Below are 27,199 nucleotides of genomic sequence, written 5' to 3' on the forward strand. Positions count from 1 at the left end.
AGGATAGTTAAGAGTTTAACATGAAGAGTCAACAAATAAGACAACAGACTGATAATCTGCTCAGCATTTTATTTATAAATCAATCAACAGGGCAGAGTGTAATTGGGAGCTGGTCCAAGATTCACATTAAACAGGAGGACAGACAATTCCACACACACACATTAAAATAAAAAGGGCCAAGGTCCTCAACAGATTACTGTACCCTCTAATTGCCCTACACAGCAGCCTCAAGATAAACCAATCTGCCACAGTGCGCACTAAGTGTTCCAACATAACTGTCTTCCTGATGGCACCGCACAGGCTACAGGGGTGAGTTTTACATCAAGTTTGGAAGAGTTGTAAAGGCAGCAGCTTCCATTGTTTAAACTTCCAATGTTTTGACATTTTTAAAAAAGCCATTTTGTGGGGTTTAATCTTTTTGACACTTTGTATTTTGAGTTTTTTTTTAAAAAGTCAAAACATTACCAATATTAATCAAACAGGGCTAGACAAAAGGTATCACAGTCGAGGCGCTCAGACTCACAGCCGTATCAAAATCGGAACACTGGAGCAATACATGTGTGTTTACACCACAACTTTTCTTGCAGGTGAACACATACACAAGTGTTAATTACAATTACCCCTCCCATGTGCCTAATTCTGTACAGCAGGGGCAGACTGCAGCCAGGAGATTAGCAGCACTGAGCTCTTTTCCATTTCCCCCCCACCGTGGCCATACGTAGTGTTGCTTTGGTCCTTGTTGAATTCTTTTGGCACCAACAATCCCTCACTGCAATGGAACGTTTCAGCATCAAAACACTCCCAGGGCAGGTACAGGGTTAGATACAGAGTAAAGCTCCCTCTACACTGTCCCATCAAACACTCCCAGGGCAGGTACAGGGTTAGATACAGAGTAAAGCTCCCTCTACACTGTCCCAATCTAAGGAGCACCTATGTGACAGTTTCCCACTTCCCCTCTGTGGCCTGAGACGGGACAATTCAATGCTGACTTGGTTGTGGGGGGGGGCGGGGGTTTGGACCTGCTCAGACCCATTCCCCATGGAACCCTGGCAGTGCAGAGTGGAGAATTTTAGCTCAGATGAAAGTGAGCACTTCTCTGTCCCTGGAGAGGGCTGCAGCCACACAGTGGGAATCAAGGTGAGGAAGGGAGAGAGAAAACAGACCCCACACTAACCACTGCAAGGGTCTCGACAATTGAGCTGCTCGGCAAGTAGCAGTGGGCTAGTTTCACGTTGGGAGGGGGTGCCCCCCGAGACCAAGGCATACTGCGGCATTGGGAAAGTGGCAGCTGGTCTCGAGCCGGGAACGTTGGAGGGGCTCGGGGAGCATCGAAGAGGGAATCAAAGGGCAGCTCTTTGGTCCTCTGCATTGAGGAGCTGACAGACAGTGACCCAGGAGGAGTAATGCTTCTTCGAATGGTGGAAGGGGGGGGGGGGGGGCGGTGGTGGTGGGAGCATAGAATCTCTCCCGACTGGAATGCTGGCTGGAACAGACGAAGGATATGGTCATCTTCCCTCCCCTCACCACACACACACGACACACTGAGGCCTGCCTCCCAGGCACCAACTCTCAGGAGTCGGGTCCAAAACCCTGGCAACATCACCCTGACACTCCCGGCCTTCATCGCATCAGCCCCCAAACACAATTCTAACATGATAAAAATAAACAAATCTCTCTTTTTTTGTGCGAAGAAAGCTGCTCTTCTCCAATAGTGTAGTGATCGCACAGGGAGGGGCAATGGGGTGGGGGGGGGGGGGGGGAGGTGCTACTGGTCTCCTTTCAACGAGGACAGGCAGTTCCTCAGCAGCAGCAGGTTGGCCTGGAAGCAGAGACATAAAAGCAATTACTCAAGTGAGGTTTCAGAGACTGGAACTGCTCCCCCCACCCCCCAAAACAACAACCACCTGCATTTATATAGCACCTTTAACAGAGTAAAAATGTCCCAGGCCGCTTCACAGGAGCGTAAATCAGACACCGAGCCGCATAAGGAGATATTAGGACAGGTGATCAAAAGCTTGGTCAAAGAGGGAGGTTTTAAAGGAGGAGAGAGAGAGGCGGAGAGGTTTAGGGAGGGAATTCCAGAGCTTAGGGCCCGGGCAGCTGAAGGCACGGCCGCCAATGGTGGAGCGAAGGAAATCGGGGATAGGCAAGAGGCCAGAATTGGAGGAGCGCAGAGATCTCGGAGGGTTGTAGGGCTGGAGGAGGGGCGAGGGCCACGGAGGGGTTTGAAAATTAGGTTGAGAATTTTTTTTAAAAGAGGTGTTGCCGGACTGGGAGCCAGTGTAGGACAGAAAGGACAGGGGGGGTTGTACCGCGCTGCTCCCCGAGGCTCAGCTCCACAGCCACTAGACAGCTGAAGGCACCAATGGTGGGGTGAAGGGCATGAGGCCAGAGTTGGTGATCTCAGAGGGTCGTAGGGCTGGAGGAGGTTAGAAACAGGGAGGGAGACACAGAAAACGGTGAGACCCTGACGTACAGAATGTGAGTCAATACTGGAATAGGTACAGCTCGCCCGCCGGCCACTGGTTCAGTCTATGCCCGGTGCCCAGTACCCACCTTGGCGTGTTTCAGCTCCAGCTCCGTCATTTCAATCATGTTTTTCCGAAAGGCGGCGACTCTTCGAACTTTAAAGTCCATGAGTTCTGCGTGAAAAGAAAGTCAAGGTTTGGTCACAGTCCTTTCCCCCCCCCCCCCCAGGATACCACGTTCAAAAAGGTGCCCCTAACAAAACTTCCAGCAGGCTGGACCGCGATCTCTGCTAGGCTCCCACGCTGGTCGATGCAGATCTCAAACCAGGCCAGTGTGACAGGAGGCCTGAGACAGAGGGAGTGACTTGGCAGGGGATAAGTTGGGGAAAAAAAGAACAAACTCCCATTTCTACAGCGCCTTTCACCACCTCAGGACATCCCAAAGCGATTTACAGCCGATGAAGTATTTTATTTTGAAGTGTGGTCACTGTTATAATGTAAGAAATGCAGCAGCCAATTTACACACAGCAAGATCCCACAAACAGCAATGTGATAATGATCAGATCATTGCTTTTTTAAAAAAGTGACGTTGGTTGAGGGATAAATATTGGCCCCGGGGAGAACTCCCACTGCTCTTCCAATAGTGGCTGTGGGATCTTTTACATCCACCTGAGAGGGGCAGACGGGGCCTCGGTTTAATGTCTCATCCGAAAGGCTGACCCTCTGACAGTGCAGTGCGCTGGGAACGTCGGTCTGGATTATGGGGCTCAAGTCTCTGGAGTGGGGGCTCGAACCCACGACCTGCTGACTCAGGAGAGGGAAAAACCCACTGAGCCAGGAGAGGGAGAGACCCACTGAGCCACGCCCGATGACCTAAGTAAACAAAACGGGGAGACCAGACTCAATGAAGTTTGAATGAACCCAGGTTAAACATTAGATTCCCCCGGCCCCACCCTCTTGACGTACAGGAAGCCCAAGGGCACCATAGTGAGGCACCATCTTGAGCCTGTAGCGGCGTGCACTATTCGACTCTGGGGGAATCACGCCCAATACCACTCAGCCGATCTGCACGCAATCAATTTTCCAGCCGGGGTCCTGGATGGTGACCCTGTCAGAATTTGTTAAACCCACCACACTCTTCCCCCTCCCGCCAACCCCACGCACGCGAATCTTCGAAATCAGCGCGGAGGGAACGCCCCAGTGGCCGTTTACCTTGCTTGGCGGATTCGGAGAGTTTCTCGAATTTCTGGCAGGAGAGCTGCTGGTTGGCTTCCGATTGTTTCACTTCCTTGTTTTTCATCCGGGCTCGGTCCAGTGCTTTATTGGCGTTCTCGTAATCAGACAACGAGCGAGCCCTTCGGTACAAGAGATCCTGAAGAAGGACAGCAACTACTTGCATTTATATGGCGCCTTAACGTCGCAATGCGCTTCACAGGAGCGTAAATCAGACACCGAGCCACATAAGGAGATATTAGGACAGGCGACCAAAAGCTCGGACAAAGAGGTAGGTTTTAAGGAGCGTCTTAAAAAGGAGGAGAGAGAGGCGGAGAGGTTTAAGGGAGGGAATTCCAGAGAGTTATTCTGGAATTAACAGGGTTGGAGAGGTGAGGGGGGAAGCTCCTACCTTTGCTGCTTGCGAGTCTCTCATGTAATATCTTAACAAGTCCGAAAGTTTCAAATCTTCGTCCGATGCCACCCGACCCTCCAGTTTCTGGATAAAGTAATGCAACAGATTAAATAACGTTATTTATTTATTTATTTATTTATTTGCCTGTCCCCAGGAGACGAGACACCAGCAGTGGCCAAGGAGCAATCTGTCCGCACTTACCCGGAGTTTCTCAAATAGTTCTGCAAGTCTGAGGAAGTTTCTGCAAAAAAAAGAGAAAAAGTTGATCTCCTTGGAAATCTCTCAGCTCAAACTGACCAACCGGTGACTGCGGGATCCAGAAACCCTGCAATGCTCATGGCCGCAGGAATTGGCGGCCTGATTCCCCGGGATCGACCGACACCGCTCAAAAGCCTGCAAGAGGGAATGTGACTGCAGTTGGAGGTGTCATTCTGCCCCAGTGCCAAACATCCATCAGACACAGGCTGGTTCTCACAATCCAGAGGGGAGTTGGCAGGGTTCAGGGAGAAGACGGACCAAGTAACTATCTCAGCACTTTGACTGCTACTAATTTTCTCTTTGCTGGGGAATTTCCAAACACTCCCAGGGCAGGTACAGCATGGGGTTAGATACAGAGTAAAGCTCCCTCTACACTGTCCCATCAAACACTCCCAGGATGGGTTAGTTGGGAGCAGGAACAAAAAGAAAGCACTTTAGGGTGTCCTGAGGTCATGAAAGGTGCTATATAAATGCACCTTCTAAAAGATTGGCAAAAGGAAATAAGAAAAGTGGCCATCGTATCAATCATATGCCACACTGAGATTATAAACTGCAGTCCCCACCTTATTCAAACACTAGGCAGATGCAATCACTATGAGCCAGTCAGGACGTGTGCTATAAATACAGAGCAGAACTTTGCAGATAAAACTGTGCTGCCTTGAGGTCGATTCCCAAACCCTTTAGTGAAAGAAAATTGAAGAGAACTTACATTTTTACAGGGCCATTCACCACCTCATGACGTCCCAAAGCACTTTACAGCCAATGAAGTACTTTGTGAAGTGTGGTCATTGTTGAAATGTAGGAAACGCAGCAGCAAATGTGCGCACAGCAAGATCCCACAAACAGCAATGTGATAATGATCAGATCATCTGTTTTTTTTTTAAAAAAGTGATGTTGGTTGAGGGGTAAATATTGGCCCCAGGACACCGGGGAGAACTCCCCCCTGCTCTTCTTCCAATAGTGGCCGTGGGATCTTTTACATCCACCCGAGAGGGCGTACTGCCCCTCCGACAGCGCAGCGCTCCCTCCGTACTGACACCGGGAGAGAGAGTGTCGGCCTGGATTATGTGCTCTAGTTTCTGGAGCGGGGACTCGAACCCAGGACCTTCTGACTCAGAGAAAGAGAGCGCCTCCCACCGAGACACGGCCGACACAAAGACCAACGTCCCAGATTCACCCATCACACACGATAATCAGGAACAAACGCGCTCAGGGCCGGCAATCGGCCGTCGTACTTGCTGAGTGGGTTGGCATCCAGCGTTCCCAGACTAGACAAGGCAGACGAGATTGGAATGTAATCCTCAGCGACATCTGTGGAGACAGAGACAGAGTATCAGCTCATTCCTCGTGTCTCGGCTCCCTTCTGATAGTCCATTGTAGATCCATCACCATCCCAGCGTGGTGCACCACACATAGGAGAGCTTCACACCCCCAGTCTGCTCTTCACTAGATTTATAAATAGCTCAGGCGAAGGAGTCGAGAGCTGTATATCCAAGTTTGCTGATGGCACTAAGTGAGGAGGCCCAGTAAATATATAGTGTGGATGGGAGCAGAAAGTTACAAAGGGACATTGAGAGGTTAAATGAGTGGGCAAAACTCTAGCACGTGGAGTTCAATGTGGGGAAGTGCGAGGTCATCCACTTTGGACCAGAGAAAGACAGGTCAGAGTATTGTCTAAATGGCGAGAAGCTCAGGAACTGTGGAGGAGCAGAGAGATTTAGGGGTCCAAGTACAGAAATCACTAAAAGCGAGTGGACAGGTACAAAAAGTAATTTAAAAAGGCTAATGGGACGTTGGCCTTTATCTCGGGGGCTGGGATACTAAGGGGTGGAAATTATATTACGGTTTGTATAAAGCTCTGGTCAGACCCCATCTGGAGAGACTGGGTTCAGTTCAGGGCCCCGCACCTCAGGAAGGAGAGATCGGCCTTGGAGGGGGGGGCAGCGCAGATTCACCAGAATGATACCAGGGCTGAAAGGGTTAAATTACGAGGACAGGTTGCAGAGACCGGGCTTGTATTCCAGAGTCTAGAAGATTAAGGGGTGATCTAATCGAGGGGTTTAAGATGATTAAAGGATTCGATCGGGTCGATAGAGAGAAACTATTTCCTCTGGTGGGGGGAGTCCAGAACAAGGGGGCAGAACCTTAAAATTAGAGCCGGGCCGTTCAGGGGTGATGTCAGGAAGCACTTCCTCACACAAAGGGGAGTGGGAATCTGGAACTGGGGGTCAATTGGAAATTTCAAAACGGAGATCGATAAGATTATTGTTGGGTTTCGAGGGATATGGAATCAAGGCGGGGAAATGGAGTTACGATACAGATCGGCCATGATCTGATTGAATGGCGGAACAGGCTCGAGGGGCTGAATGGCCTCCTCCTGTTCCTGTGAGACTCAATTTCAACACAGTGAGGAATGGCCGGGGGGTTAGGGGGAGGGTGAAAAAAGGAGGAGAAACGAGTGAAGTTTGGACGAACACAGAGCAGAGGTTGATAAAATGAAGAGGACGGAACTGAAACAAAACAAACATTCGGGAAGGCATGAAGGAGAGAACGAGCAAACGTACTTTTGTGTGATCGGGTCTTCTTGTCTGCTTTCAACGTGGCATCCTTGACCCGATTGTGATATTCGATCAGAAAGGTCCTCTCGTGCTCAAAGAACTCGTCCACTTCCTGCAAGAGAGAGAAGAGTTTCTGAGAGAGAGAGAGAGAGAGAGAGAGAGAGACTACGGAGCGAGTAAAACACAGATTCCCCCCACTCCCCCAGGGGCTGGGCTTCAAACACTTCCCTCTGGAACCCGACTCATCTCCTGCATCGGCTGCTTGTGAAGGTCACACGTGAACGGGGTCTCCGGGAATCGAGGATTAATCTTCAGGACACCACAGAGCAATCCCGGGGGTAAAAAATAATCAAGGCGGCAAATGGAATGCTGGCCTTCATAATCGAGAGGACTGGAGTACAAGGGGGCAGAAGTTATGCTGCAGCTATACAAAACCCTGGTTAGACCGCACCTGGAGTACTGCGAGCAGTTCTGGGCACCGCACCTTCGGAAAGACATATTGGCCTTGGAGGGAGTGCAGCGTAGGTTTACTAGAATGATACCCGGACTTCAAGGGTTAAGTTACGAGGAGAGATTACACAAATTGGGGTTGTATTCTCTGGAGTTTCGAAGGTTAAGGGGTGATCTGATCGAAGTTTAAAAGATATTAAGGGGAACGGATAGGGTGGATAGAGAGAAACTATTTCCGCTGGTTGGGGATTCTAGGAGTAGGGGGCACAGTCTAAAAATTCGAGCCGGACCTTTCAGGAGCGAGATTAGAAAACATTTCTACACACAAAGGGTGGTAGAAGTTTGGAACTCTCTTCCGCAAACAGCAATTGATACCAGCTCAATTGCTAAATTTAAATCTGAGATAGATAGCTTTTTAGCAACCAAAAGGTATTAAGGAATATGGGCCAAAGGCAGGTACATGGAGTTAGATCACAGATCAGCCATGATCTTATCAAATGGCAGAGCAGGCACGAGGGGCTGAATGGCCTACTCCTGTTCCTATGTTCCTAAAATCATAGGGGGCAATGAAACAAATATTGTACATTTTTTTTTATTCCTCCTTTCTCTTTGGACACTTGTTTATTGGTTATGAAAATATTGGAGATGGCAGATAACACTTTGATTGGGTGATTGTTGACTGTCAATCAAGTAACAAAGATTCTGTTCACTGTCCAACCCTCTGTCTGAGCTGCAACAATGCTACGATTCCATAACAGGTGAATGGAACTAACTGGATTGCTCTTATAAAGAGCCGGCATGGGCTTGACGGGCCGATTGGCCTCCTTCTGTGCTGCAACCATTCTATGATTCTATTGGAAGGGAAGATGGGGCTTTGCGAGGACGGGCGTGTCGGGTGACCAATGGCGGGAGGTTGGGGGGTCATGTGATGACACCTCCCAGAATACGTCCAACCAGACTCAAACCAGCTCCCGCGCACACAAAAAAAAGTGAAGTTAGTACACCAGGAGCAGCCGGAGAGAGCAGGGAACTGCTTCAGACTGATGGCCAAAGACAGCAACCTCCAGAAAGGCCACAGCACGGCAGGTGTGAGAGATAGGACTGTCACACTGGGGCAGAAGGGAGCCAGATTCAAGGAATGTCAAAGCTCCCTCTACACTAAATCTACCCCGTGCTGTACCTGCCCTGGGAGTGTTTGATGGGACAGCGTAGAGGGAGCTTTACTCTGGATCTAACCCGTGCTGTACTTGCCCTGGGAGAGTTTAATGGGACAGTGTAGAGGGAGCTTTACTCTGTATCTAATCACTAAACCCAGCTGCCCACAGAGCAAACAAAAAACAACTTCATCGTTTAAGATAATAATGAGTCAACAGCTGACACGAGGCCAGGATGTACCTTAATCCCGGAGATCCCGGCTATCAGTGCCTCATCAGCACTCTTCACAATGTTCTTCAGGAATCCGCCCAGTAATTCCTTCCTGTTCTTACCACGGACACTCAGCTGTTAAATAAAAAGAGAGAACTCCCATTTCTACAGGGCCTTTCACCACCTCAGGACGTCCCAAAGCGCTTTACAGACAATGAAGTACTTTTTTTTTTGAAGTGTAGTCACTGTTGTAATGTGGGAAACGCAGCAGCCAATTTACACCCAGCAAGGTCTCTCTCCCTCTCCGTTTCCTCCCCTCTCCCCCACAGGGGATAGAATGCTTTCCCAGTGAAGCTCGAGGAACAGCACCTCGTCTCTCGATTGGGCACTTTACAGCCTTCCAGCCTCAATGAATGCAATAACTTCAGGTCACAATCACTGCTCCCATTCTCTCCTGATGTGGAGATGCCGGTGATGGACTGGGGTTGACAATTGTAAACAATTTTACAACACCAAGTTATAGTCCAACAATTTTATTTGAAATTCACAAGCTTTCGGAGGCTTCCTCCTTCCTCAGGTGAATTTTTTTTTTCCCCCACAACATTCACCTGAGGAAGGAGGAAGCCTCCGAAAGCTTGTGAATTTCAAATAAAATTGTTGGACTATAACTTGGTGTTGTAAAATTGTTTTCCATTCTCTCAGGCAGCGGGTGCTGATAATGATTCTGCTGTTGCCCTCTGCACCTCCTCTGGACCCATCTTTACTTGTCCCGTTACCACCCCCCTGCTTTTCACCTTGCACCATCATCCCGATCACAGGCCTTTTCCCTTTGTGTAATCTCTAACTTCTTCCAGTTCTGACGAAAGGTCATTGACCTGAAACATTAACTGTTTCTCTCTCTCTCTCTCTCTGGATGCTGCCTGACCTGCTGAGTGTTTCCAGCTTAGATTCAATACTGGACTTCCCAGGCTGCAGGAGCAGCTCTGGTTGTGTTTGTGGGTGTTGGGTCAACAGCAGAATCAGCTTGGCTGAGCTGTGCCCATGATGGAGCAGCCTGGTGACACTCAGTGCAGGCTGGCATGTGAAAACAAGGCAGATATTGCCCAGGGTCTGCACGCCAATGGGGGACGGGTTCGTCACTACATGACACTGGGGTACAGTACTGGGGTGGGGGGGGGGGGGGGGGAAGGAAAGACGGGTCCGTCACTGTATAATACTGGGGTACAGTACTGGTGGGGACAGGTCTGTCACTGTATAATACTGGGGTACAGTACTGGTGGGGACAGGTCCGTCACTGTGTACAAATTAAGAGTATTACACAACACTGAAGGTGATTTTTGTCGACACCATACAAGCCCAGAGCGGATACTTGTATCTGTTGCAGCCCTCGCCCTCGCCCCTCATGGGCAGACACGGTGAATGTATTTGGATACAGGGCAGCCATTGTAGATTCATTTAATGGAGCAGCTGCTCCCTCTGCTGGACAATGTGCCCCATTTCCACAAACTATATAAATTGCATGGGTCTATTCACAGCTCCATGTTTGGGGATACAATGCTCAGTCAGGACAGTCAGGCCATCTGGAAACATTCTCAACATTGAAACAGGGACTTGGACCACATGGCCCAGGGTCGAGCTGGACCAGGAAGGGAGCAGAGCTGTGTTAATCATAGGGTTGTTACAATTAGCCAGAGAGAGGGAGTCGGTGAAACAAACAATCAGCCAGGATTCCTGCTTCAGGTCACTGTCCCACGTCTGGTGATTTTTTACATCTACCCGAGAGGGCAGACGGCCCCTCCGACAGTGCAGCCCTCCTTCAGTACCGACCCTCCGACAGTGCAGCTCTCTCAGTACCGACCCTCCGACAGTGCAGCGCTCCCTCAGTACCGACCCTCCGACAGTGCAGCGCTCCCTCAGTACTGACCCTCCGACAGTGCAGCGCTCCCTCAGTACCGACCCTCCGACAGTGCAGCTCTCCCTCAGTACTGACCCTCCGACAGTGCGGCGCTCCCTCAGTACTGACCCTCCGACAGTGCGGCGCTCCCTCAGTACCGACCCTCCGACAGTGCGGCGCTCCCTCAGTACCGACCCTCCGACAGTGCGGCGCTCCCTCAGTACTGACCCTCCGACAGTGCAGCTCTCCCTCAGTACCGACCCCTCCGACAGTGCAGCCCTCCCTCAGCACTGGCACGGGGGAGTGTTGGCCTGGATTATGGGGCTCGAACCCATGACCTCCTGACTCAGGAGGAGAGAGAGAGAGAGACTCACTGAGCCACAGGCTGCTGTGGGCAAGCAGCCAGACTAGATCCACACACAAAGGCCAGTCACTGGAGGGTACCTGTGGCCCTGTCCCACCAACAGCATCGGGCTAAGGATTCTCCGCACCCCCCCCCTCCCCCCAGGGAGAGGACAGTCTTACATCTTGATCGTACTCCAGGAATACATAGAAGTTGTGATCTTTCCTGAGCAGGGGGTGTGCGGCGAGACGCTGCAGGAAAACCTCGTGCATGGCCACAGTCTTCTTAAAGATGGCCAGGTACTCACTGAGGAGAGAAGGACAGAAACTGTCAATGTGGGGAGAGAGAGAGACGGAGATAGAGAGAAAAGGAGGGTGGGGTGGGGGGGGAAGGAAATAGAGATAGAGAGAAGGGGAGGATTTTGGGGGGGGGGGGGGGGAAGGAAAGAAAGAGAGAGAGAGAGAAGGGGAGGGAGAAGGCAGAGAGATAGAGAGAAAATGGGGGTGGGGGCGGAGAGGGAGAAAGGGGAGATGGAGATAGAGAGGGAGAAAGGGGAGATATCCAATGACTAATCACGAGATGTGGCCATTTCTCCTCCACCCTCCCTTCCGAGGGCACTGACTGTTGCCGGGTGAAGGTGCATTTTTCCCCGCAGGTCCCAGCTGCCCTTTGGGCCATTCTTCACGCCTGAGCCCAGGGAGTGTCCGTGGGATATTCGACCATGAAAGGGGGGCCAGTAGAGCCAAGCCCCAGTCCTAACCTTTCCCAGTGTAGTCACACAGGCACCTTCCAGCTGAAGGGGGGAGTGACTCGACACTGAAGAGCAGGAACTGCTCCCCCCCCCCGCCATGTCCATCGCATGCTGTCCCATGGATTGCCAAACCACAGGTCGATGGTCAGCCAGGCCTGACGGAGCCCGAGAGAAAAATAAAAGTGTTCCCATGCACAGATATTGGGTTGAGAGCAGGATCGGGCTCCTACACGACGCCCTCCACAGTCAAACAGTCTGCCAACACTCGAGCTAGATGTTCCGACCGCTGTTATCCACCAGCGGCAGCAACTTGAAGGATTTAAAAGGAGATGCCGATTGGTAAATCTACCCTTCGAAGTGTGGGCACACTTCATGTCAAACGGCCCCTTGGGTGGGGTACAAGAGAACAACCCCCCCCCACCCCCCCGTGGGACGCGGGGAAAGGGAATAGTCGGAACAAAACTACACAAGCAGAAAAAGGGGGTGTATAACACATATCAGGTTAATAATTCAAGTGAGAACCAGGCTGAATATAGAAAGTTCAGAGGGGAAGTGAAAAAGGAAATAAGAGGGGCAAAGAGAGAGTATGAGAATAGACTGGTGGCCAACATAAAAGGGAATCCAAAAGCCTTCTACAGGCATGTAAACAGTAAATGGGGAGTAAGGAGGGGTGAGGCTGATTAGGGGCCATAAAAGGAGATCTACTCATGGAGGCAGAGGGGATGGCTGAGGTACTAAATGAGTATTTTGCATCTGTCTTTACCAAGGAAGAAGATGCTGCCAACGTCACAGTAAAAGAGGTAGTCGAGATAGTAGATGGGCTAAAAATTGATAAAGAGGAGATACGAGAAAGACTAGCTGTACTTACAGTAGATAAGTCACCTGGTTCAGATGGGATGCATCCTAGGTTGCTGAGGGAAGTAAGGGTGGAAATTGCGGAGGTACTGGCCATAATCTTCCAAACATCCGTAGATACGGGGGATGGTGCCAGAGGACTGGAGAATTGCAAATGTTACACCCTTGTTCAAATAAGGGTGTAAGGATAAACCCAGCAACTACAGGCCAATCAGTTTAACCTCGGTGGTGGGGAAACTTTTAGGATCGATAATCCAGGACAGAATTAACAGTCACTTGGACGAGGGTGGATTGATTAGGGAAAGCCAGCACGGATTTGTTAAAGGCAAATCGTGTTTAACTAATGATTAAGTTTCTTGAAGAGATAACAGAGAAGGTTGATTAGGTGTATATGGACTTAAAAGGAGTTTGATAAAATGCCAGGTAATAGGCTTGTCAGCAAAGTTGAAGCCCATGGAATAAAGGGGGCAGTGGCAGCATGGATATGAAATTGGCTAAGTCACAGGAAGCAGAGAGTAGTGGTGAGCGGTGGTTTTTCAGACTGGAGGGAGGTGTACAGTGGTGTTCCCCAGAGGTCAGTGCTGGGACCACTGCTTTTCTTGATATATATTAATGACTTGCACTTGGATGTACAGGGCACAATTTCAAAATTTGCAAACTTGGAAGGGGAGTAAACAGTGAGGAGGATAGTGATAGACTTCAAGAGGATATAGACAGGCTGGTGGAATGGGCGGGCACGTGGCAGATGAAATTTAAACGCAGAGAAGTGCAAAGTGATCATTTTGGTAGGACAAACAAGGAGAGGCAATACAAAGAGTACAATTCTAAAGGGGGTTACTGGAACAGAGATCTGGGGGTACATGTGTACAAATCCTTGAAGGTGGCAGGGCAGGTTGAGAAAGTGGTTTAAAAAAACACAGAATCCTGGGCTTTATAAATAGGAGGCAGAGAGTACAAAAGCAAGGAAGTCATGATGAACTTTTGTAAATCACTGGTTCGGCCACAGCTGGAGTATTGTGTCCAATTCTGGGCACCGCACTTTAGGAAGGATGTGAAGGCCTTAGAGAGGGTGCAGAAGAGATTTACTAGAATGATTCCAGGTATGAGAGACTTCAGTTACGTGGAGAAACTGGGGTTGTTCTCCTTAGAGCAGAGAAGGTTAAGGGGAGATTTGATAGAGGTGTTCAAAATCATGAAGGGTCTAAACAGGGTAGATAGAGAGAAACTGTTCCTATTGGCAGAAGGGTCACGAACCAGAGGACACAGATTTAAGATGATTGGCAAAAGAACCATAACACTGACCACACACGCACGTTATGCTCGGGAATGGACTGCCCGAGGGGGTGGTGGAGGCAGATTCAATTGTGGCTTTCAAACGGGAACTGGATAAGTACTTGCAGGGCTACAGGGAAAGGACGGGGAGTTGGACCAGCTGGATTGCTTGGGGAGGGCTGGCACAGACTTGATGGGCTGAATGGCCTCCTTCCATGCTGTAACCATTCTATGATTCTAAAAGTGAGGTTAGACCACACCTGGAGTGACTGTGCACAGTTCTGGTCTCCACATCACAAAAAGGATATTGAGGCACTGGAGAAGGTGCAAAAAAGATACCAGAACAGAGGTTATAACTATCAGGAAAGGCTGAACAGGCTGGGGCTCTTTTCTCGAAGAGAAGGCTGAGAGGTGACCTGATAGAGGTCTTTAAAATTATGGAAGGGGTTTGATAGGGTAGATGCAGAGAAGATGATTCCACTTGCGGGGGAGACCAAAACTAAGGGCCATAAATATAAGATAGTCACTAATAAATCCAATCGGGAATTCAGGAGAAACTTCTTTACCCAGAGAGTGGTGAGAATGTGGAACTCACTCCCACATGGAGTAGTTGAGGTGAATAGTGTAGATGGATTTAAGGGGAAGCTGGATAAGCACATGAGGGAGAAAGGAATAGAAGGATATGGGGATAGGGTGAGATGAACGGGAGGCTCATGTGGAGCATAAACACCAGCATAGACCAGTGGGGCCGAATGGCCTGTTTCTATGCTGTACATTCGCTACAATGAGAGCAATATCGGTCCCAGGGCTGCCAGTCTCCAACACAGACTGGCAAACCCACTTCAATGACATGGGCGACAGAACCTCTCTGATCCCTGCGACCTCAATGTTCTGGTTAAGATACTGAGAGGAGGCAATGGTGGAGGGCCCCACAAGCCCGAGACTGCACAGGTCGCCCGACAGCCAAAGCTCCAGGCACCGGGGAAGTGCCAACACGGGGGAGGAAAGGGCCGGGGGCGCCTGCGACAAGATAGTCGCGAGAGGTGATCGAGGAGACCCCATCCCAATAAATCCGCAGTCAACGGAGGCTGGCTCCTCTCCTCCTCTTCACACCCAACACCCCCCCCACCCACCCACCCCTCCCGAATCCCCGTCCCCACTTACGATTCTAGTTCTTGCTTCATCTTGGCAAACTCCTCGCGGGTCATCGATCCGTCCCCCTCCCCAAGCTTCTGCAGCTTCTCCCTCGACGCGTCGAAGTTTGGTTTCGGGGGAGCTGGGGGGATCTGCGAGGAGGGAAGAATTGGAGGGAAAGGGCTCAAACATGTGAAGAAAAAGAACTCCCATTTCTATCGTGCCTTTCACCACCTCAGGACGTCCCAAAGCGCTTTACAGCCAATTAAGTACTTTTTCTTTGAAGTGCAGTCACTGTTGTAATGTAGGAAACGCGGCAGCCAATTTGTGCACAGCAAGATCCCACAAATAATGATCAGTTAATCTGTTTTTTTTTTTTTTTTAAAAGTGATGTTGGTTGAGGGATAAATATTGGCCCCAGGACACCGGGGAGAACTCCCCCTGCTCTTCTTCCAATAGTGGCCGTGGGATCTTTTACATCCACCTGAGAGGGCAGACAGGGCCTGGGGTTAACGTCCCATCCGAAAGACGGCACCTCCGACAGTGCGGCGCTCCCTCAGTACTGGCACCGGGAGTGTCAGCCTGGATTATGGGGCTCAAGTCTCTGGAGTGGGGGCTCGAACCCACGACCTTCTGACTCAGGGAAAGAGAGAGCCCCCCAGATCAACTGCACTCAAGAGGAAATGGAAATATCACTGGGTTCAATAGACAGTGCAGAGGGAGCTTTACTCTGTATCTAACCCTGTACCTGCCCTGGGAGTGTTTGACGGGACAGTGTAGAGGGAGCTTTACTCTGTATCTAACCCTGTACCTGCCCTGGGAGTGTTTGACGGGACAGTGCAGAGGGAGCTTTACTCTGCATCTAACCCTGTACCTGCCCTGGGAGTGTTTGATGGGACAGTGTAGAGGGAGCTTTACTCTGTATCTAACCCTGTACCTGCCCCGGGAGTGTTTGATGGGACAGTGTAGAGGGAGCTTTACTCTGTATCTAACCCTGTACCTGCCCTGGGAGTGTTTGACGGGACAGTGCAGAGGGAGCTTTACTCTGTATCTAACCCTGTACCTGCCCTGGGAGTGTTTGACGGGACAGTGCAGAGGGAGCTTTACTCTGTATCTAACCCTGTACCTGCCCTGGGAGTGTTTGACGGGACAGTGCAGAGGGAGCTTTACTCTGTATCTAACCCTGTACCTGCCCTGGGAGTGTTTGACGGGACAGTGCAGAGGGAGCTTTACTCTGTATCTAACCCTGTACCTGCCCTGGGAGTGTTTGACAGGACAGTGTAGAGGGAGCTTTACTCTGTACCTAACCCGTGCTGTACCTGCCCTGGGAGTGTTTGATGGGACAGTGCAGAGGGAGCTTTACTCTGTATCTAACCCATACTGTACCTGCCCTGGGAGTGTTTGATGGGACAGTGTAGAGGGAGCTTTACTCTGTACCTAACCCTGTACCTGCCCTGGGAGTGTTTGATGGGACAGTGTAGAGGGAGCTTTACTCTGTATCTAACCCGTGCTGTACCGGTCCTGGGAGTGTTTGATGCTGACTGAAATGGGACAGTGTTCCTTTCACCAGAAGTTACGTGCCGCACCTCCACACACACAAATATCACAAGCACTATGGTTTAAAGAAACACAACCCAGTGCAGACTGTACAAACTCTGGTCCACGGTCACTCACTATAATCCCAGCATAATCCTCATTCTCCACATATGCGTCGTGGAGCCAAATAAACTCCTCGTGTTGACGAACCACAGAGAATTCCGGCTGCTTGAAGTGAGCGAGGTTCGTCTGAGACGAAGGGAGAAAAAGAAAAAAAAAATCAGTGTTTCAAATATCATGTGTTCTTACTAGCTCAGAATATCACCCCTCTGAGCGTGCCCCCTCTTGTTGGGGAACAAGAACTTACATTTATATAGCGCCTTTAATATAGTAAAACGTCCCAGGGCTCTTCACAGGAACGTAAATCAGACACCGGGCCGCATAAGGAAATATTAAGACAGGTGACCAGAGGCTCAGTCAAAGAGGGAGATTTTTAAGGAGCATCTTAAAGGAGGAGAGAGAGGCGGAGAGGTTTAGGGAGGGAATTCCAGAGCTTCGGGCCCAGGCAGCTGAAGGCACGGCCGCCAATGGCGGAGCGATGGAAATCGGGGAGATGCGCAAGAGGCCAGAATTGGAGGTGCACATGTGCCAAAGTGTCGTGTCAGCATGCTATTCCACTGTGGGAGCACCACCTCACACTCACGGGCTTACTGTCGCCCCCCCCCGCCCCCGTCCCTAACCCAGGGACGCGGAAACAAATTGTATCCCCAGTTGAGATCAGCCATCTCAGCACAGACCAGGGGTGGGATGTGGGACCTCACCCCTCCCGTAACCGTCTGCGTCCACTGTCGCAGTTGCCCACATGCAACAGGAGAAGTCGTTCAGCCCAACACGCCACCCCCACTCCCCTCATCACTCGAGTCCCACCTCAGCGAGCTCGCATTTTCATAGCGCCTTTCATCGCCTCCCAACCTGCTTCACAGCCAATGAAGTGTAGGCACTGTTGTAATGTAGAGAATTTGAGCACAGCAAGATCCCACAAACAGCAACAATCAGATAAACTGTTTTACTGATGTTGGTTGAGGGACACTGGGGAGAACTCCCCCCTGCTCTTCTTCCAATAGTGGCCGTGGGATCTTTTACGTCCACCCGAGGGGGGCAGACGGGGCCTCAGTTTAACGTCTCATCCGAAAGACGGCACCTCCGACAGTGCAGCACTCCCCCAGTACTGACCCGCCGACAGTGCAGCGCTCCCTCAGTACTGACCCGCCGACAGTGCAGCGCTCCCTCAGTACTGACCCGCCGACAGTGCAGCGCTCCCTCAGTACTGACCCGCCGACAGTGCAGCGCTCCCTCAGTACTGGCACTGAGAGAGTGTCGGCCTGGATTATGGGCTCAAGTCTCTGGAGTAGGGACTTGCACCCATGACCTTCTGACCAAGGAGAGAGAAAGAGAACGAGAGAAAGAGAAAGAGACACCCAGTGAACCACAGCTGACACCTGGGTAAGTGAAGCACTCCCTTACTCTGCAGGTAGTGATGCAGGGTCACTTACCAGCAGTTCGCAGCAAACAAATATTGTAATATTTTAATGCAAGTTTATCCTACTCCTGCTCACGTACCTTAGTGTGGACCGTAAACTTCACTTTGTCTCTCTCGCTGACCGCATCAGAGATCTCGACTTGCAGTGAGGAATCTGTGTGCAGATCCACCGACATGGTCCTTGACTGCATAACAAAACACACACACTGCACTCAGACTGGCTCGTTGCTGCACAAACTAGACAGCAGATGTCGGCTTACAGACATCAAGGAGTATTCGACACGGGGGAGTGAACACAAAACCCTGGTGTGATACTGAGCCCCACAGAGTGACGAGGGCCCAGGTCCCTGGGAGTGTTTGATGGGACAGTGTAGAGGGAGCTTCACTCTGTATCTAACCCTGTAACTGCCCTGGGAGTGTTTGATGGGACAGTGTAGAGGGAGCTTCACTCTGTATCTAACCCTGTAACTGCCCTGGGAGTGTTTGATGGGACAGTGTAGAGGGAGCTTCACTCTGTATCTAACCCATGCTGTACCTATCCCTGCACAGGAGCTAGCTAAACTAAAGGGGAGATTATGTTCTAAACCCCTTATTTAACACAAACATTGGACTGATCACTCCCTTCTGGAATCAATTCAGTTTCTACCACTGTCCACACAGGAGAACCACATTGCGACTGTGTGTTTCCGAACTGCTGACAGTAACCATTGAACTCTGTGGGAATATTAACCAACACTGGTACTCAGCTAGATCACAATCCCCCTGCTCTTCTTGACTAATAGGTACAGGGAGCCTGCAAGTTTCAACAAGGGACTGAAAATTAATTAAATTGGATTGAAAAAATACATTTTGTTCTATAGAATGATACAGCACAGAAGGAGGCCGTTCAGTCAATTAGTCCCACTCCCCCCTGCTCTTTCCCCAGAGCGCTGCAAATTTTTCCCTTTTCAAGTATTTAACCAATTCCCTTTTGGAAGTTACTATTGAATCTGCTTCCACCGCCCTTTCAGATTATAAACAACTTGCTGCAAGAAAAAATTACTCAAAACCACTCATTATTTTGAACACCTATCAAATCTCCCCATAACCTTCTCTGCTCTAAGGAGAGCAACCCCAGCTTCTCCACATGACCGAAGTCACTCATCCCTGGTACCATTCTAGTCAATCCCCCCTGCACACTCACCAAGGGAGAGTCCACATTTAGGACACAAGGGGTCAAAGCCTGCACTCACCCTCTTCTGTGTAACAGAGGGCCCCCTCGGTGACACCTGCCGTCCTCACCCTGAGCGATGCTCTCACAGGAGGCAAAACCCCTTGCCCTGCCGCGTGCTTCACCCGCGTACCGTTCTGTGCGAGCGCGCCCCAGCAGCTATTTGAGCGCGGAGGGCAAGACAGCCACACACACAAATATAAGTGACCAGGTGCAAGACAACAAATAGGGGTGGGGGAAACTTTAAAACGTTCTCTACACAGTGACCAAGACGACACCCTCTATGGGAGGGGGGGGGGGGGGAAATAAAAAGGGATCCCCCCACCCCCGACAATTAGTGTGAAGCATGGAATAAGTACTGGGAGCTGCTCACAGGGGCAGTGACTCAAGTAGCCACACAGAATCTTCGAGAAGGCCACTAAACAAATCAACTAAAAAAAAAGTGAACACGCTGGTGTACATTATCTGCATTAAACATACTGAAATGCATCACAATGGGAAATTAATGGGTTTAGACCAGGGGGAGGGGGGGTCTATCCGTCTCTGCTGAAGACGCTAACTCGTGCTGGGGTACAGTTTAATTAACCACACAATCTCCACATGCAACCCTGGAAATTTCCCATTCCCAGAGAGAAGAAACTCCCATTTCTACCGGGCCTTTCACCACCTCCGGACGTCCCAAAGTGTTTTACAGACAATGAAGTACTTTTTTTTTTTTAAGTGTAGTCACTGCTGTAATGTAGAAAACACAGCAGCTAATTCGTGCACAGCAAGATCCCACAAACAGCAATGTGATAATGACTGGATAATCTGTTTTAATGACGGATAAAGATTGGCCCCAGGTCTCCAGGGAGAACGCTCCTGCTGCTCTTCCAATAGCAACAGTGGGATTTTTACATCCTCCAGAGGGCAAATGGGGCCTCGGTTTAATGTCTCATCCAAAAGATGGCACCTCCGACAGTGCGGCGCCCCCTCAGCACCGACCCTCCGACAGCGCGGCGCCCCCTCAGCACCGACCCTCCGACAGTGCGGCGCTCCCTCAGTACCGACCCTCCGACAGCGCGGCGCCCCCTCAGCACCGACCCTCCGACAGCGCGGCGCCCCCTCAGTACTGACCCTCCGACAGTGCGGCGCTCCCTCAGTACTGACCCTCCGACAGTGCGGCGCTCCCTCAGTACCGACCCTCCGACAGCGCGGCGCTCCCTCAGTACCGACCCTCCGACAGCGCAGCGCTCCCTCAGTACCGACCCTCCGACAGTGCGGCGCTCCCTCAGTACTGACCCTCCGACAGTGCGGCGCTCCCTCAGTACTGACCCTCCGACAGTGCGGCGCTCCCTCAGTACTGACCCTCCGACAGTGCGGCGCTCCCTCAGCACCGACCCTCCGACAGCGCGGCGCTCCCTCAGTACTGACCCTCCGACAGCGCGGCGCTCCCTCAGCACCGACCCTCCGACAGCGCGGCACCCCCTCAGCACTGCACTGGGAGTGTTGGCCCGGATTATGGGGCTCAAGTCTCTGGAGTGGGGGCTCGAACCCACGACCTTCTGAGACAGAGACCCACCGAGTCACCTGCACGGTCTTCACACCTGTGCCCCTGCGAGCGTCGGCCGGGCGTGCAACATTAGCAGGCGTTGCCCAGCCCGATCTTATCCTCACCCACCATCCGCACAGGCACTTTCCAGCTGGAGTCAAAGGACAGCGATCAGAGGCTTGGGGGGGGCGGGGAATGGCCTGAGGCACCCCCTGCTCTGGCCGAGGTCACAAATGGAACCTCCTGCTGACCACATGCTCAGCTGCTAATCTGACCGAGCCACAGTCAGATGCATTCAGGCTCCCGGTGCCAGCACTGAGGGAGTGCTGCAGTGTTGGAGGTGCCGTCTTTTGGATGAGACGTTAAACCGAGGCCTCATCTGTCCTCCCCGGAGATCGTTCTAGTCTCGCTCAAGATTTGGCAAATTGAGTGCCACAAAGTTGGATTTAAATATAGAGGGTTTATACCCACGCTATTTGCTTTGCTCACAAAATCTAAACTTCTGGGTCACGTCTGCTCCTGACTTCAGTCCGCACTTCCAATTCTACAGCTCGTCAGCAGGCGATCTGACTTGCAAGTAGATTGGAGTCAGCGGGGGGATCAAAGGGAGATATCCTGCAGCCCTCCCTCCCACCGAGGCTACAGACACACCGTGTCAGCCGTCTCTCTCTCGCCTCCGAGTCAGAAGGTCGTGGGTTCGAGCCCCACTCCAGAGACTTGAGCCCCATAATCCAGGCCGACACTCCACTAGTGCCAGTACCGAGGGAGTGCTACACTGTCGGATGTGCCGTCTTTCAGATGAGACGTTAAACCCGAGGGGGCAGACGGGGCCTTGGTTTACGTAAAAGATCCCACGGACACCATTGGAAGAGCAGCTCCCTGGGCCAATATTTATCTCTCATCCAACACTTTTAAAAAAACAGATGATCTGGTCATTATCATGCTGCTGTTTGTGGGATCTTGCTGTGCACAAATTGGCTGATCCGTTTCCTACATTACAACAGTGACTGCACTTCAAGACGCTCTGGGACGTGCAAGCTCTTTCTTTCACAAATCAGAAAGAAAATGACGTGGGAGGCAGACGGGACCTCGGATTAACGTCTCATTCGTTAAACGTCGGAGAGGTGGGGGGAGACACGGTGTTAAGAGTGGTGATGCCTTTGAACTCGACATCAGACCCAAACACGGCACGAGATCTCAAGTCACGTTTCTGCCCGTTAAGTGTGGCACCGCTGGAGCAGTCACAGGGCAGAAGAAAATTAACCGGAACAGAAGGTCACGAAAAGTTAACTTTCCAGCCCGCTCTTCCTTCTCGTGCTCGCACATTCCCACCCAACTCGCTCAGCTGGGTGAGGTGGGCAGTAACTAACCCACACAGGCCAGAAGGTGGATAGTGTCGGTAAGCTCAAGGGGGAATGGGATTACTATTCAGCAGAGAACTTGATTTTTGTAAGGGGCGGGCGGGCGGGGCGCGTTTAGAGAAATGTTTCCCGCACTGATACCAGTGCTTAAGCTCCACGATGAAAACAAATTTGTTTAAGCTCAAATTCAGAAGCTGCCAACCCTCCAAACCCCAGCTATTGATTCCCGAGAGTCCAATTAAGGGCTCGTTCCCCAAGACGTAGGAACAGGAGGAGGGCCTTTCAGTCCCTCGAGTTTGTTCCACCATTCAATCAGATCGTGGCTGATCTGTATCGTAACTCCGTATCCCGAGATATCCAACAAAAATCCATCCATCTCAATCTTGAAAGTTCCAATTGACCCCCAGCCTTTTGGTTTGGGGGGGATTCCAGATTTCCACCCCACTTTGTGTGAAGAAGTGCTTCCTAATTTCCCCTCAAACGGCCTGGCTCTAATTTTAAGGTTCTGCCCCCTTGTTCTGGACTCCCCCCACCAGAGGAAATAGTTTCTCTCTATCGACCCGATCAAATCCTTTAATCATCGTAAACACCTCGATTAGATCACCCCCTTAATCTTCTATACCCACTGGAATACAAGCCCAGTTAATGCAACCTGTCCTCATAATTTAACCCTTTACACCCTGGTATCATTCTGGTTAATCTGAACTGCACCCCCTCCAAGGCCGACATATCCTTCCTCGCTCCTCCCTATCAGTAACCTCCTCCAGCCCTACAATTCCGCCCACACCGACCGAAACTCTCAGTTCCTCTGACTGACCTTTTCTGTCGTCCCTTCCCTTTGCTCCACTGTTGGCAGTTGTGCCTTCAGCCGACTAGTCCCCATGCTCTGGAATTCCCCCCCACTATATCTCTCCACCTCACTCTCCTCCTTAAAACCCATCTCAGACCAAGCTTTTGGTCTCCTGTCCTAATCTTCAGCTCAGGGCGTTTCTACACCTCTGGAGCATTTTTCAGTGTTAAGGGCACTCAATAAACGCAAGATGTTGTTGGATTAACTTTACTGAGCAGCTCAGGAAGCAATGAATGCCCAGTTCATCTGCTTTTGGTGACGTTGGTTGAGGGATAAATATTGGCCAGGACACCGGGGAGAACTCCCCCTGCTCTTCTTCCAATAGTGGCCGTGGGATCTTTTACATCCACCCGAGAGGGGCAGACGGGGCCTCGGTTTAACGTCTCATCCGAAAGACGGCACCTCCGACAACACAGCACTCCAAGTGTTGGCCTGGATTACGGGCTCAAGCCCACGATTTTCTGACTCGGAGGCAAGAGTGCGACCCACTGAGCCATGGCTGACACTTGTGGAAGGTGTTGGGTTCGAGTCCCAAACTGTGCTGAGTTAGTGGGGGAAAAAAGAGGGACTACAACTGGTCCCAGTCTTCATGATTGGAAATTGGTCCTGGCTATTCCCCTGACCCCACCCACCTCTCATGCTATCTAGCGTCATCTGCGGCAAAGCACGTGCACACTATGTGGAGCAAGGACATCATAGGACTCAGTGGTGATGCACCCCACGGTCAAATAACCTGAAAAGGTCTGGCCACTTTGGTTAGATGTAGGTGGGGGGAGGGATACAGGAGGGATTGAGGTGGAGGAGGGCAGCTGAAACACCCTCCATCTTCAGAAGAGACAGGGAGAAATTGGAGGAGAAAATAAAAATACAAAGCTGCTGCAGTCTAGATATCAAACCTTCATTTTTTTTCTCCCTAGGTTATTCACAAAACTAAATATATACCTTGCAGCTAGCTAAAATAGGGCAGCGGTCTCAATTAACAACAGCCCATCACTGAAACTGCAGGCACAGAACTGGGTAACTTACAAGACGAGAGGTCCCAGTTTCCAGAACTTGACCCACTTATAGAATTTACTCTCTGGCCCAGGACTCCTCTCCTTCCACAATCAATAATTAACCTTCTTCTGGATAAAAGGTAAGGAGAGTGATCATAGCAAACACAAATTCCATCAATTAGATGTTCAATATCTGAAGAGATGATTTGGGGGGAGGGGGAAAGGAGGAGGAGAAAAAGAGAAAAGGGGGCACAGAAAAGAAAGAAAGAAAAAAGACAGACAGACAAAATAATAGCACTTGGAAAAAAAAACATTAGATAAAAAGAATTAAAGAAAGAACTCTCATTTCTATCACACCTTTCATCATCTCAGGATGTCCCAAAGTGCTTTACAGCCAATGAAGTACTTTCAAAGTGTAGTCACTGTTGTAATGTAGGAAACACAGCATCCAATTTACACACAGCAAGATCCCACTTATCCCAGCAATGTGATAAGCAGATAGTCTGTTTTAGTGATGTTGGTTGAGGGATAAATATTGGCCCCAGGACACCGGGGAGAACTCCCCCTGCTCTTCTTCCAATAGTGGCCGTGGGATCTTTTACATCCACCTGACATGGGGCAGACGGGGCCTCGGTTTAACGTCTCATCCGAAAGACGGCACCTCCGACAGTGCAGCACTCCCTCAGCACCGACCCTCCGACAGCGCAGCACTCCCTCAGTACTGACCCTCCGACAGTGCGGCGCTCCCTCAGTACTGACCCTCCGACAGTGCGGCGCTCCCTCAGTACTGACCCTCCGACAGTGCGGCGCTCCCTCAGTACTGACCCTCCGACAGTGCGGCGCTCCCTCAGTACTGACCCTCCGACAGTGCGGCGCTCCCTCAGTACTGACCCTCCGACAGTGCGGCGCTCCCTCAGCACCGACCCTCCGACAGCGCGGCGCTCCCTCAGCACCGACACTGGGAGTGTCAGCCTGGATTATGGGGCTCAAGTCTCTGGAGTGGGGGCTCAAACCCACGACCTTCTGACTCAGAGGCGAGATATACATTTTAAAAAAAGGAACAAATTGCAAATACACAACAGACAACATTTTAAGAAAATAACAAACACACACCTGGGAAGTGGCAGCAGCAAGACTGAATGGTTAATTTAGTTCACTGACAAGCTGGAACATTTAAAATTAACAATTAGCAGATAAACAATTAAAAAGCTTCAGGTTTTAAATCAAATAAGTTGAAGATTTAAGAGATGGAGAGAATTATCTCTCATTCTCAGCACCTGATTCCCTCCATGGATCAGCTGACCTATTTCCCAATTAGTCCTGCTAACAACAAAATGAAAGTAAAAAGGGTTTTTTAGTGTGTTTTTGGTTAATATTTTTATTACCTTAGAGTCCTCCCCTTCAAACAGGTCTGGGCTGCCCTCCATTCCTGCCCTGTTGATGCCTCTGGTCTCTTCCTCAGACCCCCCTCTCTATATAAACCCTATGGTCTTCGACGGTGGGAGGTCTGCTCCGGCTGTTGGGAGGTCCACACTACCTCGGACAGGCCCGGGTTACCTTTCCCCCCCACCCCCTCCGCTAACCCCTCTTGTCCGCGCACACGCCTCGTCGGCTCCCCGCCCCTTCCCGGCTCCGATTGGCTCATCCCGCCGCCCCGACGTCTTCGATTGGACGGTCACCACGTCAATCAACGTCAGCGCCCCTTCTCTTTAAGGGGGAACGGGCGATTAGCGGTATTATTTTTAATTTTTTTTCTACTCGCAGCGGAACTCGGTTAAAATCCACAACAATAACTACGGTTCCTTTTAAACGATCCCACTTTCTCTGTAACTGGGGTGGGGGGAGGTGATTTTTTTTATCCCCCTCCTAGATCGGGGGAACTGCCCTGACGACGATTATATATTTTTTTAATAAATAGGTGGTTTATCAGTAGGAACTGAACATGGCGTTGACATCTCTTTATTTTGTGAGGGGGAGTTTGTTTGACGGACCCGCTGTTCAACGAAACTGTGATGACAGAAATTTCCAGATCGACCGCCTCCTTAAACAGTTTAATCAGCTGACCGCCCCCCCTCCCCCTTCTGGCAGCCCGCGGCTTTTTGGCGGGAAGTTTGACCAGAGCTTCGCGGAGCGGTGACGTCAGGGTACGAGGGCGATGAGCTGCCATGTCGGTGACGTCACTGCTAAGTTGCACCATCCCCCATTTTTGGTCACTTAACTCTTCCCCTCGCCTCCCCCCCCACCACTTCACTTTCCCCTCCCCCCTGTACAACCTCCTCCCTTCCCCCCCCAACCTCCTCCCTCCCTTCCCCCCCCCCCAACCTCCTCCCTTCCCCCCCCCCCCAACCTCCTCCCTTCCCCCCCCCCCAACCTCCTCCCTTCCCCCCCCCCCAACCTCCTCCCTTCCCCCCCCCCAACCTCCTCCCTTCCCCCCCCCCCCCAACCTCCTCCCTTCCCCCCCCCAACCTCCTCCCTCCCCCCTCCCCAACCTCCTCCCTTTCCCCCCCCCCCAACCTCCTCCCTTTCCCCCCCCCCCCAACCTCCTCCCTTTCCCCCCCCCCCCCCCAACCTCCTCCCTTTCCCCCCCCCCCCCAACCTCCTCCTTTCCCCCCCCCAACCTCCTCCCTTTCCCTCCAACCTCCTCCCTTTCCCCCCCCCCCAACCTCCTCCCTTTCCCCCCCCCCAACCTCCTCCCTTTCCCCCCACTCCTCCACCACTACCCCTGCACTTTGTCCCCACTCCCCCCACTGCTTCCCCTCTCCCCACTCCCCCCTGCACGTCACCACCACTCCCCCTCTCGCCCCCACTCCTAGTCCCCGTCCATCTACCCACCCCGGCTCCCCCTCCCTCCTGCTCCCCTCCCTCCTGCTCCTGCTCCCCTCCCTCCTGCTCCTGCTCCCCTCCCTCCTGCTCCTGCTCCCCTCCCTCCTGCTCCTGCTCCCCTCCCTCCTGCTCCTGCTCCCCTCCCTCCTGCTCCTGCTCCCCTCCCTCCTGCTCCTGCTCCCCTCCCTCCTGCTCCTGCTCCCCTCCCTCCTGCTCCTGCTCCCCTCCCTCCTGCTCCTGCTCCCCTCCCTCCTGCTCCTGCTCCCCTCCCTCCTGCTCCTGCTCCCCTCCTGCTCCTGCTCCCCCCCCCCTCCCTCCTGCTCCCCCCCCCCTCCCTCCTGCTCCCCCCCCTCCCTCCTGCTCCCCACCCCCCCTCCC

General features: G+C 51.5%; 1 protein-coding gene across 1 annotated transcript; it reads right to left on the bottom strand.

The window, feature by feature from the left end:
* Positions 1 to 46: 46 nt before the first annotated feature.
* On the bottom strand, positions 47 to 25,557 carry LOC137306385 (sorting nexin-32-like). The gene is made up of 13 exons (XM_067975541.1): positions 25,384 to 25,557; positions 18,132 to 18,236; positions 16,650 to 16,760; positions 15,006 to 15,127; positions 11,146 to 11,269; positions 8,757 to 8,861; positions 6,918 to 7,023; positions 5,589 to 5,664; positions 4,297 to 4,336; positions 4,093 to 4,179; positions 3,681 to 3,840; positions 2,557 to 2,642; positions 47 to 1,819 (listed from the first exon to the last, which is right to left on the bottom strand). The coding sequence occupies exons 1-13, from the start codon at positions 25,423 to 25,425 to the stop codon at positions 1,766 to 1,768; spliced, it is 1,218 nt and encodes a 405-aa protein (XP_067831642.1). The 5' UTR covers positions 25,426 to 25,557; the 3' UTR covers positions 47 to 1,765.
* Positions 25,558 to 27,199: the final 1,642 nt, after the last annotated feature.

The sequence above is a fragment of the Heptranchias perlo genome, chromosome 43 (assembly GCF_035084215.1).
Source record: "Heptranchias perlo isolate sHepPer1 chromosome 43, sHepPer1.hap1, whole genome shotgun sequence".
Lineage (NCBI taxonomy): Eukaryota > Metazoa > Chordata > Chondrichthyes > Hexanchiformes > Hexanchidae > Heptranchias > Heptranchias perlo.